We start from the raw sequence: 13,687 nt of genomic DNA, 5'->3' as shown, positions 1-13,687 counted from the left end.
GAACACGTAGTCCATACTAGCCATTGTTCCAGATGCTTTCATATGTGACCATAAGGTCTCATTTAAAGATTATAGCAGCCTTGGGAAATGTGTTCTAATCACCCCATTTTACAGGTGAGAAAACTGAGGCTCAGGGAAGTTGAGTAAATTACCAAAGTTTACATTTAAATAATATTTTTGCAATTCATAGAAACACTTTCATTTCTTTTCTCTTACTTCAATCCCCTAACTGTGCAGTGTACAGGATATAACATAGGTAATAAAGTAGGAAAAAGACACGGATCTTACAAAACATCAACTTTGGGACTTGACTTAATTTTTATTCCACTTGCAAATACTGTTTTGTCTGGTAGAACGTTGTGGAGCCCTTTCTTCAATGGTGAAGTGGGTTTTACATCTGCCTGAGTTGATCTGTGCTCCCCCCACCCCCAGGGTCTCATGAAGGTCCTGACGCCAGTTGATTACCTGTCTGCCTGACACCCCCGTGGTATCAGAGGGAGTTGGGTTACCCTTGGCTGTGCTGCATCAACCAAAGCCCCCTGAAAATCAGTAACTTGATATCACAGAGCTTATTTCTCAGTAGTTCAAAGGCTGTATGGGTCCCGGTGGCTCTCCAGGGCAGCACTCCTCCGTGCAGTGATTCAGCAGCCTAGGCTGCTTCCGTCTGGTGGCTTCACCATCTTCACATGTGGCCTCATGCTTGTCCCAAGGGAAGGGGAAGTTGGAGGGCTGCACACCAGCTCTTAAATGATTCGGCCCGGAGGGGACTCATCACTTCTGCTCGTTGTTCATCAGCCAATGAACTGTTGAGCAAAGCTGTTCATCAGCTAATCATACAGTCCTGCTCCGCAAGCTGGGAGGTTTGGAGATGGGCACGGGAACTGAGCGAACAGTGACTGTCCATGCTGCCGTGATGACCACAGAACCAGGAGATTTGAGACCCACGTCACTGGCCCACACAAAGCATTCACTTATTTCCTCATTCTGCACTTGATTTTTATTTTGTTTGCTAATTTTCTGTCCCACCTGCTTAATATTTCCCTATATTCTGATCCCAAGTATCACGTTTAATGCAACCCTGGTTTTCAACTTGCCAGTTTGGTTTTGCTTTAAGCGTGTGATTTCAGTTGGGTGCCCAACAGTGATTACTCTCTGGACTTTCCACAACGGGTAAGCAGTGTTTGCTTTGGCCAGTTTCTCCAACCCCCCGTGTTCACATCACTGTTCATAAATGATTTGTCCCACTATCTCTTGAGAGGTGAAGGGGATGAACGTTTTTTATACCTACTGCATACCAATACGTTCTTATATTCTCTAAGTTCAGCTTGATAAAACTCTTTGAGGTGGGTTCGACAATCCTTATTGTACAAAAGGAAAAACTGAGGCCAGTAGCCCAGACCAACACAGCTAGTAAGTGGCAAACCTAAGGTTCACATCCAGTGGTAACTCTGCCCCTTCTTTAAAATTACGAGTATCTGATTGGGTAAGTAGGGATATAGATGACTCAAGGGAAGGCACTGTTTATTTTAAAATTTTCATTCTCAAATGGATTTAATGGACTATGTCTTGTAGTCGCTGTATCTTCCTTTTATTACCTTCATTATCTATGGCAATGCCTAGCACATGGGCTCTTAATAAATGTTGACTATATTGGACTTATAAGCCATATTTTATTTTTCATTGGGTTTAGAATCAGCAGTTCTACACTTCATATTAATAGCTAAAGCCTTCTCAGTGATGGGAGTTGAGATTTGTTTAAAGCTGTGCGGGGGACGAGGCTTTTCTGATTTCAATATGGTGTCTGATACTAATCGTTGAAGATGTAAAGGCAAATGTTCATTTCTATGATTCTGTGGAATGAGTGAGGTTGCCTGGTGGTAACTTTGTAAACTGGCAGAACCCAGGTGTTGCTGTCAGGCAATGTATTTTCACCTTAGAAGAATTTGGTGCTAAGTACTTGGATCTTAAGTATCTGTTAAGAGGAGATTTTTGCCTGTTTTCTGTAATTTTCCTTTTGGAGCTCACATGTAGTGCTATTTATAAAAGCGTGGGTGCTTAAGTTACCGGAGGGCATAAGCATGACAGTAACACGCTGTGAATCTGAGATCTTCCTTTTTACAGGATCTGCACAGTTTAGATCTAATGATTGGAATTGCTTCTGTGGGCATCGCTGTGTACCGAAAATATATTTGCACAAGTTTCTATCCTTGGTAAGTGCAAACCGGTTCTAATTATTTTCTGAATCGTGCTTTAAAAATATGCTGAACAAAAGTAATGGTGCCTCTAATTTTAAACTTTTCTTTCTAAAGAAGGGACAGAGACTTTCTCCCAAGCTTTTACCTCTGACCTGTACAATTAATCCAGATTCAGTACTTGGGAAAATTAGTTTGGTTTTTATCAGCATCCCCTTCTTCCCCAGTCACCCTATGGTTTGGGATACCGTGTGAAACCTGGATAAAACAACACAAAGCAGGTTTTGGAGTTAAGGAATCCTTCCTGGGCGGCACATTAGCCAGGATTCGGAGAACTTCCTCTGGGCAGGAGCTGTATTTTCAGGGCAGTTCCTTAGTTACTAATTGAAGTTTTACCAAGTGCCCAGTTCTGGTCTAAAAACTCAGGGGATCCAGCAGACTTGAATCCTGACAAATCTGAGAAAGGCAGTGCTGTCCCCACTGTTCAGAAGGGCTCCATGGTGGAGGACTTGCGAGCACAAGCTCAGATCCTGGCTCCAAGCATTCCTGGCTTGAATGATCTTGAGCACTTACGCGCTGTCCCCCAGCCTCAGTTTCCTCATCTGAAAGCTGGGTATAATGATACGTACTTTTCAGGAGTATTGCAAGTCTTAGTAGAGGGGCTGCTTGTAAGGCTTTTAAGTATAAAGAAGGCTGTTAATGGTGACTATCATTGTGTTACTGTGCAAACAATAGAGGGGCTACTTGACACACGGCTATTAAGTGGCTGTTAAGTTTGCGAAGCAGCTGGGATGCGGACGCAGGTCTGTCTGTCCTCCTCCTGCTGCTCCACACTGCCCTCAGCTGTCTTCCCCAGGTACACACCAGCCCTAGCAGAGCTGCAGTATCACAAAAGCAGCTGACAGCAGAGAGCGCATTGCCCATGGTCCTTGTTATTTAAGAGCTACATCATAAACCAGGGGCCCTGATGTGCCGCTCAGCTTCAGTCAGCTACTTAGTGTTTGGCCGAGGTGATGGGGCCGCCATCCTTTCTGCGCTGAAGCAAAGTCTAGGGAGCCGAGAGCCCCCAGCCATCGCGATCGTGGACTAGAGAACACACGCCGAGAGGCTCCAGCTGCAACCTGGCTGCTCCCTGATGTGCTTCTTTTGTGTTGTGTTTTACTTTTTTTGCAGGGTGAACATTCTAAAAATTTCTTTCAAAAGGAAGAAATTCTTTATACATCAGCGACAAAAACAGGTGAGTTGTACCTGTGCTTGCTTTGGTCCTTGTGCTTTTAGCCAGTTCAGCCCTTAGTCCTTCAGCAGGTGAAGGAATTTGTCGTACGTGTAACAGGGAAGAAAGAGCATTGCAAACGGTGGAAAGAAAGTGGGCATCAGGGTCCGGTGGGCCCCGCAGTCTTCTGTGTAATTCACTCTGCTTATCTGGCTGAGGAAGTCACTTGCTTTGCAGTCAGAGACGTTGGGTTCAGGTCCTAGCTCTTCCACTCACCAGTTGGGCGGGTTACTTAACCTCCTGTAGTCTGAGTTACAGGAATGCAACAATGCCCAGTCCTCAGGGAATCATCACATTTAGATAGAAGCACCATTGATCACAGCACCTGGCCGAGCCCACTGCAGAGTAGCAACAAAAGTCAGCAAGGTCAGTTCCTTCCCTTGATGTGTTTAAAATGCACGGCGGCCTTGCGTGTATGTCTCATAGGAGGAGTCTGCAGCTCTCCAGATAACTCAGTTTGGTTTTCCACACGGAGAAGAGCAACTTAGAGGTGAGAGAACCCACAGCTAGTGAAGTGGAGGAGCTGGAATTTGAACTGGTCGTTATGCATCTGAGATGCCCGCTCTTCCCACGACACCGCACTCTGTCTTGTCAGGCTGCATATTTTTCACTTACTGTCACTACGTCATTTCCCAATTTTCCAAAGATAACATGTACCTAAAATGGCTCCACATCACAATAAACTCTTAGGACTGAGAGCACGAAAGCTCAGAGAAAACTAGGACTAGAATCTGGGTCTCCCGAGCCCCAGATGCAAAATTCAAGGTGCCGTAAAAAGGCACAGGATGGTAATTTAACATGAGAACAGAAAACCTGAACTCAGGTAGAATGGAGGTAGAGCAAATGATCAAAATGATTATTATAAGCGAGCACTAGATCTGACTCTCTTTGTGGAAAGCAAATAGAGAAACCCAAAGCATTATAAGATTCCTGTCATTTGATAGGTGAAAGATGATTTCTTCAGGGGAGAGATTTTTCCCAGAGCTAAATTTTGAAAGGAATGTATCAGACAGCCCTTATCTGGTTGCTCCAAATATATCCGACCTAGAAATGTAGGCAGGTGTGAAATGAAAGCGTTCATGAAAGACCACAGATGATGATGAAGAGTAGACTCTGGTCGTCTTTATTACCACGTTCATAAAGATGGTTAACAAATCCTGCTGCTGAATATTCTTAGAACCCTGTTTTTGTGGCCTAAGGAATTTTGAAACCAGTTTTCTGCTGTCCATTGTCTCTTACTTGATAACCACCGATGTGGGCATGAAATGCTTGAGACCCTGCTCCTACATCTGTGTACATGAAATCTCTACTGTGTTTTTCCTCCCAGACTGAATCCAGGGAACACATAGTGGCCTTCAACATGTTAAATTACCGATCTTGCAAAAACTTATGGAAATCCTGTGTCGAGCACCATACATTCTTTCAGGCAAAGAAGCTACTACCTCAGGAAAAGAATGTTCTGTCTCAGTACTGGACTCTGGGCTCTAGGAACCCCAAAAAGTGAGTATATGCTTTAGGGACAGTCTCCACGCTAGGCTGAGAAATGAACGTGTCCTGGTCACCCCTGGGGAGTAAACATCCTCAGGGGGAGGGACGTCTTTGCCCAGGGGCGCCGGCCCTGAGGCCAGAGCTGCTGGTGGGTCTAGAACCATGGGTGAAAGTCTGCTGGGGCCACAGTGTGTCTTTCCACACACGCAGGCGCTTCTCCTGTTCCTGTCACTTGCTTCTGCCTGCTCAACTCTGTAACACTCAGAGCCCCCAAGCAGCCAGCATTGGAACAGCTCCGTCATGTCACGCCAAGGGAAGCACAAGGCTGTGACTAAGGGTCATCTTGGTGCCATTAAGACAGCCTCTCCCACTGAACAGTAATTCCATAAGGCGCTCTATAATAACGAATGAGCAGAAATAAAGATTTCCAGAGTCAGGTGACTTTTTGGCATATACTACATCCAGCAATCACAAGATAGTAACAGTAATAATTACAGTTGACGACTACTGAGTGCTTACCTTGTTCCATGCACATACTTCATTATGCTTCATTCTTTTTTTTTATATGTTTAATCCTTACAGCAATTCCATGTGTGCTATTATCCGTAGGAATGATATTTAAAATACTTAATGACTAGTAAATAAATCTATACATTTTAAACTTTTAGACTACAGTGTGTTCTCATGCAGTTTATATTTTTGTATATGTTTTTATTCTAAGATGTAGGATACAAGATGTATTATAAATACTTGCCTTCTAAATATAAGATGTAGCAGAAATTCCATATCAAATTATTTTCTAAATTGGTTGGGAAAGTTATTTTTGTGATTTTTATTTTAATTGATGTGGCTGTTACTAAAAATGGTGCCCCTGTCTGAGCCCTTGTCTGATATGTGGGACTGTACCAGACCATTCCAGTGGCTTTCCTATTGCATGGTAATCAGTTGATAGCTTTCTCAATTGAATAAGTGGTAAATGTCTGTTAGTATCAGTGATAGTATTGATATTTATGGTGCTAAATGCTCTGAGCTTCTGATGAACCAAGAGCAAATATATTTTCCAAGATTTTGTGTTCTAATACCGTCCAGTATTTTTACACATTCGGTAGCTCTATTTCTGAACGTGCCGTAAACGTAACTTGCTGGAATGTAGCATTTACTTTAGTTGGACTTAATCCTCTCGGTGAGCTGAGAAGTGGCATTGAGAGCAACTAAAAGCTTGGACTGTCTTACAGAAGGCTGGGTTAAAATCTGACCTACATCAGTTTTAATTTAATTTGCTTCTTCAATTTCTTCATCTGTAAAATGCAACCAACACGGAGGATTTTTTTTTTTTTTTTTTTTTGGTTCTCCATCGTGGCAGGAAAAACTACCCCTGTTTTTGTGGCTTAAAGCAGTAACCATTATATTATATCTCAAGATCTTGTGGGTCAGGCGTTCGGGAAGGGTGTGGCCAGATGATCCTTCCTCTCCGTGCAGTATGTAGACTAGGGTTTCTCAGTGAGATGCAGCTGGTGGCCGGGCCGGGCTGAGGGTCCGGGACCACTTCTCTCCCACACCGGGTGCCTTTGATGGAATGATCAGAAGGCTGGACCCGTCTGGACCCCCACCCTCTCTGTGTGTTCTCAGGGCCTCTCACAGGGTAGTTGGATTTCTTACACAGAGGCTTGGGACTGCAAGAGCCGAAGGCAGAGGTGGCCGGTCGTCTTAAAGGCTAGGCCCATACCTGGCACAGCTACTCTTGGTCAAAGCAGTCCCAGGCCAGCCTGGGTTCAAGAGTCAGAGAACTTGCAGCCGTTTTTAATCTGCCACTAGGGGTCACTTGGGACACGGTGGGTGGCTCAGTGGCCACAGGTCAGCAGTTCTTGACCACCAATACCAGCTTCAGCATACTGGCAAATCTCATCCCTCATTCTCTCCATTTCATAGATGGAGAAACTGAGGCTTAGGTTACGTGATTTGCCCAACCCCTAGAGATGCCGCTATACATTTGCATATTGGGCCCTCTGAAACTTATTCGGTATTTTCCAAGCTTATGGGACAGTGGAACACTTCTTTTTCCAAAGAGTACCTGTTAATAACCTGTGACGCATACTTTGGGGAGCTGCTACATTAAACCTTTGAATCAACCAGCTTGCTCCCCTCATTCCGATGATGTGCTCTCAATCAACGGTAATTTGGTTTCTGATGTAGATTCTCGTGGTGATGCTTCTGTGAGCATTTTGATTAGGGTGACAACCGTACTTCCCATTGAAAATTAGTACATTGATATTCTAGAGGGTGTGCTTCGTGTTACCTATGTTCTTGTGGTTTTTCTGTCCTGTGTTTTGTTGGGGTGATGGTTTAGGCTGCAAGGAATAGCGTGGAATGTTTTAATGAGACATTAAAACATTGTTTAAAATTTAGAAATGCCAGAACTGAGTTTCCCCGAAACTGGCTTCAAACTCCATCCTCTCAAATAATTCATTCTCTGAAGGGTCTGGAGAGCTGAGATTTAAATTCTCTAGGTATAAATAAAATTTGAAAGTAACCTTCAGGGTGGCACATTCAGAGAACATGGCCTGAAACTCTGCTGTCTAAGCATATTTTCTCAGGTCTGCTCTTAAAGAGTTCTGAGTGATTTACAGTGACGGTCTCCGCCAGCTAGGATGCCAAAGAACACTGGGAAGCATGGTTAATGTTTGTACTCATGCCAGTGTGCGTAAAGTGAGCATTCCTTGAAGTTACTTGAACTGTATTTCAGTGTTAATCCTGAAATTCCTTCTATCTGGTAAGGCTTGGTTATATTCTGAAAGCAGTTTTGTTGCTTGAAATAGTAAGGGCAAGAAAATATTTTTTCACCCGAAGAGAAGACATCACATAAGGAAAAGCTAGGACAGAAAGGAATCCCTTCTGACCCGTGTACCTCCACTCCTGGTAACCTCTGCCGGGGTCATCAAGGTGTTAATCAGTCATCCATCAGGGAGGGAGCGTGTGTAGACATGTTTCGCTTACGCTGTCACTTCTTTCTCGTCGAATATGTCAGTGTAGAAAGTGAACCTACATCTGGTTTTTCAGGTCTGTAAATAACCAGTATTGCAAAAAAGTGATCGGAGGGATGGTCTGGAACCCGGCCATGCAGAGATCTTTATCCGTGGAACATTTAGAAACCAAGAGTCTACCGTCTCGGTCTCCTCCTATTACTCCCAACTGGTATGTCTTCCTTTTTTGGTATTACCTACCGGTAAACACTTTACTTCTTTTAAAAACTCAATACAAATAAAAACATAACTACAGGTGGCCTATGGTCAGAGTTTACATTTGCATGTTTGTTGCAGAAGTAACTATTTTTGTGAAATGCACAAGTCTAGCTAAACATTTTCTTTAGTGTATGACGCTGGGATGTTCTTTTTTAAAATGTTATTTGGTCTAAATAAATTTGAGCACTGCAGCTTACTGAAATGCTGCTCTTGAAATTAGCATATTCAGGTTTTGAGAAGTCCTGTGATAAAGAAGCATGTTTAACTTTATTTAATCTCACATTTCCCATTAATGTCAAACAAAATAAACTTTGAGAAAACATAGTAAAGGCATGTAATACAACTGATGTAAGGACGTATGACCCTCGGCAATAGTAGCAAATGCACATAGGAAAGTAGCCTGCCAACTTTTAAGATGATGGACTCAGCTTAAAAAGAAGGAAGTGGCAGGGCTTCCCCGGTGGTGCAGTGGTTGAGAGTCCGCCTGCCGATGCAGGAGACACGGGTTCATGCCCCGGTCCGGGAGGATCCCACATGCTGCGGAGCGGCTGGACCCGTGAGCCATGGCCACTGAGCCTGCGCATCCAGAGCCTGTGCTCCTCAACGGGAGAGGCCACAACAGTGAGAGGCCCGCGTACCGCAAAAAAAAAAAAAAAAAAAAAAAAGAGAAGGAAGTGGCAGTTTGGCAAAGTGGGAAGGGCACTGGGTTTGTAACTGGAAGACCCGGACTCAGATTTTGACTCTCCTGTTCGTTAACAAGTTTGTTTACCTCTCTGGTCTCAGTCTTTCCATCTGTAAAGGGATTGAATGACATAATGTACAAGTGCTTTGTAAACTATACAAAAAGGATCAGGTAGAATTATTATTGTTGTTTTTGTTATTGTTGTTATTGTTATTTTATTATAATGTTCCTCAAAGACATCAGGCCATTTTGTGAATGCCTTCAAAAGAGCCAGGCATCATCAGAAGGCGAAACCAAGCCAGGAACATTGCCCCAGCCCCACCTTGAAATAAGGGTATGGCTTTCTGTTCGTTGCATGATAGGGTGCACCTGTAAATTCTCAAAGAGTGAGCTACCAGGACTAAGGGGCATTCTAACATGCAGGCCAAAAAAGGAGCTGTTGTGCCGGGCCGCTGGGTAAGGGCCCTTCACTGGGGCCTAATGCTCTGGGCAGGGATGGTGATGGTGTTTAGTGTCGGAAATCATAACATGACTGAATAGATTGGTTCTTGGTTTCCTAGATTTAGGCACTCATCCTACAGTAGTAAATTTATGCTATAACGTGGCAGCTTAATTTGTCTGAAAGTCTCTTAGGCAGCAGTGCCAGGGCCCCAGAACAGAGGCCAGGACAGCGTCCAGGAGAGCAGCTGGAGTGGACGTTGCCACGCCAGTGGACTGTAGCTCTTACTGCTATTTATAGGTCCTCTTCTGAGGAATCACAGACCTTTCCACTCTGCTTTGGACACAGTGTTATTGATTATCGGGGCCCAAGGGGATTGCAAATAGTGGAGGCTCTGACAGTCCCAAGGAGAAATGGCTAACAAAGGAGCGGAAGATGCAAAAACAGGGAAAATGAAATTTAGAAAGCTCAGCAGCCTGGGATCACCCACTGCAGGAGCCGATGCCCAGGTGCTGCCCCAGGTGTCACCCCAGGCATCCTGGGGACATTGCTTCATTTGATTCATTTTCAGGAGCCAGGTAGGTACAACTGAGGCTCAGAGAGGTGGTGTGACTTGCCTCATGTCACACAGCTACTGCTGCTATTGGAGGGACAGGGCGGTGCTGGGGCTATGCCCATCTAATACCACATAAGATATAGATGTATATATATACATATATATATATATATACACACATATATATATATATATATATTTTTTTTTTTTTTTTTTTTTTTTGCGGTACACGGGCCCCTCACTGTTGTGGCCTCTCCCGTTCCGGAGCACAGGCTCTGGACGCGCAGGCTCAGCAGCCGTGGCTCACGGGCCCAGCCGCTCCGCGGCATGTGGGATCTTCCCAGACCGGGGCACGAACCCGTGTCCCCTGCATCGGCAGGCGGACTCTCAACCACTGCGCCACCAGGGAAGCCCCATAAGAGATACATTTTAAAAAGCAAACATTTCTTCTTGGATCAAGTGAGATTCGCATGAAGGGATGTAGTTGAAATAAGTCTGCCGAAAAACTTACTTTAGCTTCTAAACCCTTACTTATACCATACAAATGAATCAGAAAAATTGTCTGATGAGCAGTCAATAAAGCCTGTTTACACATTGCGAGCTTGAGTCCTCCTGGAAGAATAACTCCCCCTAAATCAACACTCAATAACTTCCCAGAGAGCAAAAACCAGTCTCATCTGCCCTGTTTATAAAGCTGAGGAGCTGAACCGCTGGGCTAAGAATATCTGGGACCACGTGGCCCTTGGTAGATTCTAGCGTAGTAATGGGTTAACTGGCTCTTAAGTTCCAACAGCATCAGCAAAGGCATCCTTCAAAAGGTCAGAGCACAAAGTTAGGTCACTGGTGTCTGATAAAATTCCTAAGTAGAATCTGCTTTCAGCGCTTCACCCTGAACCTTTCCCCACCAGGCGAAGTCCTCGACTCCGGCACGAAATCCGAAAGCCACGACACTCTTCCGCAGACAACCTTGTGAACGAAATGACGTACATCACTGAAACGGAAGACGTGTTTTACACCTACAAGGGCTCCATGTCCCCTAAAGACAGCGATTCTGAGATTTCTCAGAACCGAAGCCCACACCGAGAGTAAGAAACTTGTGTTCCTCTCTTTCTTTGTGTCTGCTTGTTTGAGCTGTTGAGGAATTTGCTCAGGCCCAATGGCCGTTTAAGAGGAGGCAAGGGCTGGAGCCTGCAGCCAGCTCCCCGGGGTGCTGTCTGCCAGGCCAAGAACATCATCACGCTCTCCCTTCCCCGGCAGGAAGACAGGCTGTGTGCCTGGGGTCAAGAGCTTGCCCTGCTTTTTGTCAACAACAGTGACATACTGTCCACACGCTTGTTAGCTCTCCTGAATAGTGTTCTCGCCAGTTCACGAGCAAAGCCCAGTTTAAGCCATTTCATGCTCCAGAGGTTGTAGACATGTTAACTATAGTGGTATTTCTCTCGATTGTCAGAGTTTGACCACTGCAGGATTCCCTGTCGCTGGAGATGTGCTTATTTTCTAGCTGTCCACAGAAAGCCTTCTCAGAACCACATTATGTCCTCGGGTTTTTGTTCTTTTTGTTTTTAATAGTCAGTATAAAGAAAAAACATTCGGAGAACATCTCTGATTTTCTTTGTTAAATTTTTGTCAAGGACAGTGTGCATCAAATTCTTTTATGTCCCCACTTTCCTTTTTTAACGCCCTTCACATTTCAAGGTCAGGAGAAAATATGTCTCTCCTAAAATACTGGCTTGAGTCCTTTTATTATTCAGTAAGATAATATCTAATTCAGTAGTTCCCTGTTTGACTTGATTACCAGGGAGCTCAGAGCTGCATGTCAGGCTCAATTGCATTAGCTTCCCATAGCTCAGGTTCCTGATCTAGTCCCTACTCTTCCTTCCTTGCTTCATTAATGGGTCTGATTTTTTCTCTTGTTTTAATGAATTCACTGTTCTACCATATCTGCACATTTTAGAGTAAGCGATCTCAAATCATTTTTTTGAAGTGGACAAGACATAGATCGTAAATTAAATGACATAAAGTATTATAGGAATGGATCATCTATTAGGAAGTCAGCCATGATCCTTGAGTATCCATTCAGTTAAGTCCCATGCTGTGCCCAAAATATAGAAACATATAATGCTTCCCCTAATAGCAAAGGATTAGCAAGAAGGCACTTCAGTTAATCTGTAAATTTTTACCACTCTAGCTACTAGGATTAAAGGATTAAACGCATCCCGATTGTACTGTAGGCATCACAGGTGAATAACAGATCTCACTTCGCACTTAAGTGCGAAGTTGCTACTTCTCTGCTGTCCCTGACCACAGCAAACATAGTTTCCAGCTTTTGTGTTCTTAACACCTCTGATTAAATAATCCTCTGGTCATTATTTCCTTGTGACCTGAGCTTGGATGATGCTTTTGTTGAAACGATCACTATCTCTTGCTCCAACTTGCAGCCTCGCTGAGGTTAGAGTGGAAGGGTGTAAGTTCCTTTGCGTGACACTGGTTTTGCAGTTCTAGGTCTACAAGGGCAGGAGTGCAGGCACGCATGACTTGAGCCAGTTTGAGTCTGTCAGGGGCTGTGTTGCTTTGGTAAAAGGAGAAGGAGGGTTTAGGGAACTGACCGAGGGCTCTGGGATGCCCAGTCACACCCTTCCTGTCAGATCCTCCTGCTGTGGTTTGCAAATCCATCATGGAATTGTGGAGCTTCTGGACCTTCCCTGTCCAGTACAGTAGCCACTAGTCATGTGTGGCTATTCAGATGGAAATTATTTAAAATAAAATAAAATTTAAGTTCAGTTCCTCAGTCACACAAGCCTCATCTCAAGTGCTGAAGAACCACATAAGCAGTGGCTACCATATTGGACAGCACAGATGCAGTACATGTCCAGGTGCTGGCTGGAGGAGAGATGAATTCTGTCCAGTGGTATATGGACGTCTTAAAGGGCTACACTCATTGCCGAGTCCTGCAGCACACTTTGTACACCCTTTGCTGCTCATTGACGGAATGTGAAGGTGAATTAGACAAGCCTTTGCTTTCAGGGACCTCCAGGCCAGCTGGGCAAATAGCACATTATCAGCCTTCATCGTCACACTGTGGGGCTCTGTCACTTTGGTGAAAGGAGAACAGAGTTTGGGCAAATGCGGGTTCTGAGAAGCCTGATTACAGGTCGTAGGTCCGATCTTCCTTCTGTGGTCTATAATTCCATCTTCCTTCCCCACCATGGAATTAGAGCATCTAGAGCTTCACAGGCCAATACAGCCACACACAGATGGCTATTTAAGTTTATTAAAACTCAGCTGAGAATTCACTTCCTCAGGCCCGGTTCAATTTAAGTAATTTCTAGCCCTACTCACCCCTAGGCGTTGCACATCGGTTCTTCCTGAAACTCCTCCATGAGACATAAAAAGATGTATGATCCTGGGGCACTTTTTATTTTGCAGTGAAATGTTAAAAGTAGCAAATAATGGTGATGCAAACGCAGCCTTCCTTGCCATGTCTTTGCCAGGTGAGCCAACAGTAGATGGCTCACAGAATCGAGTTAGCGGCTGTGCTTTGCAAGTGGGGCGAACAGTTGAAAGAGTTCAGCCCCTACCACCTCACTTAAGTAGGGGACCCCTTCCTGCTGGCAGGAAGCCACCTTCTGCTGGGTTTTCAGAGGCAGCTGGCCTCCCTGAGAGTCTGGTGGCCCTCCATTGACCAAGGCAAGAAGGGAAGGTTAGTCTGTACTTGGAGAAAAAACTGCGGTGGTGTCTTCAGTGAGTACAGTCATCCCTCGGTACCCAAGGGGGATTGGTTCTAGGACCCTCACAGATACCAGAATCCATGTAAAATG

The 13,687-nt window shown here is 44.6% G+C and overlaps 1 protein-coding gene across 18 annotated transcripts in view; it reads left to right on the top strand.

The window, feature by feature from the left end:
• The window catches only part of PTPN3 (protein tyrosine phosphatase non-receptor type 3), a 142,395-nt gene that overhangs the window by 92,321 nt on the left and 36,387 nt on the right, over positions 1–13,687 (top strand). For all 18 annotated transcript variants that reach the window (XM_019946387.3, XM_019946383.3, XM_019946385.3 and 15 more), the window contains 5 exons: positions 2,122–2,210; positions 3,366–3,429; positions 4,793–4,965; positions 8,011–8,145; positions 10,778–10,954. In XM_019946387.3, the coding sequence (XP_019801946.1) occupies positions 2,122–2,210; positions 3,366–3,429; positions 4,793–4,965; positions 8,011–8,145; positions 10,778–10,954 (638 nt within the window). The remainder of the gene's footprint in view (positions 1–2,121; positions 2,211–3,365; positions 3,430–4,792; positions 4,966–8,010; positions 8,146–10,777; positions 10,955–13,687) is intronic.

The sequence above is a fragment of the Tursiops truncatus genome, chromosome 6 (genome assembly GCF_011762595.2).
Source record: "Tursiops truncatus isolate mTurTru1 chromosome 6, mTurTru1.mat.Y, whole genome shotgun sequence".
NCBI lineage: Eukaryota > Metazoa > Chordata > Mammalia > Artiodactyla > Delphinidae > Tursiops > Tursiops truncatus.
Note: the sequence above shows the minus strand (reverse complement) of the source record. Positions and strands in the feature narration are given on the sequence as shown.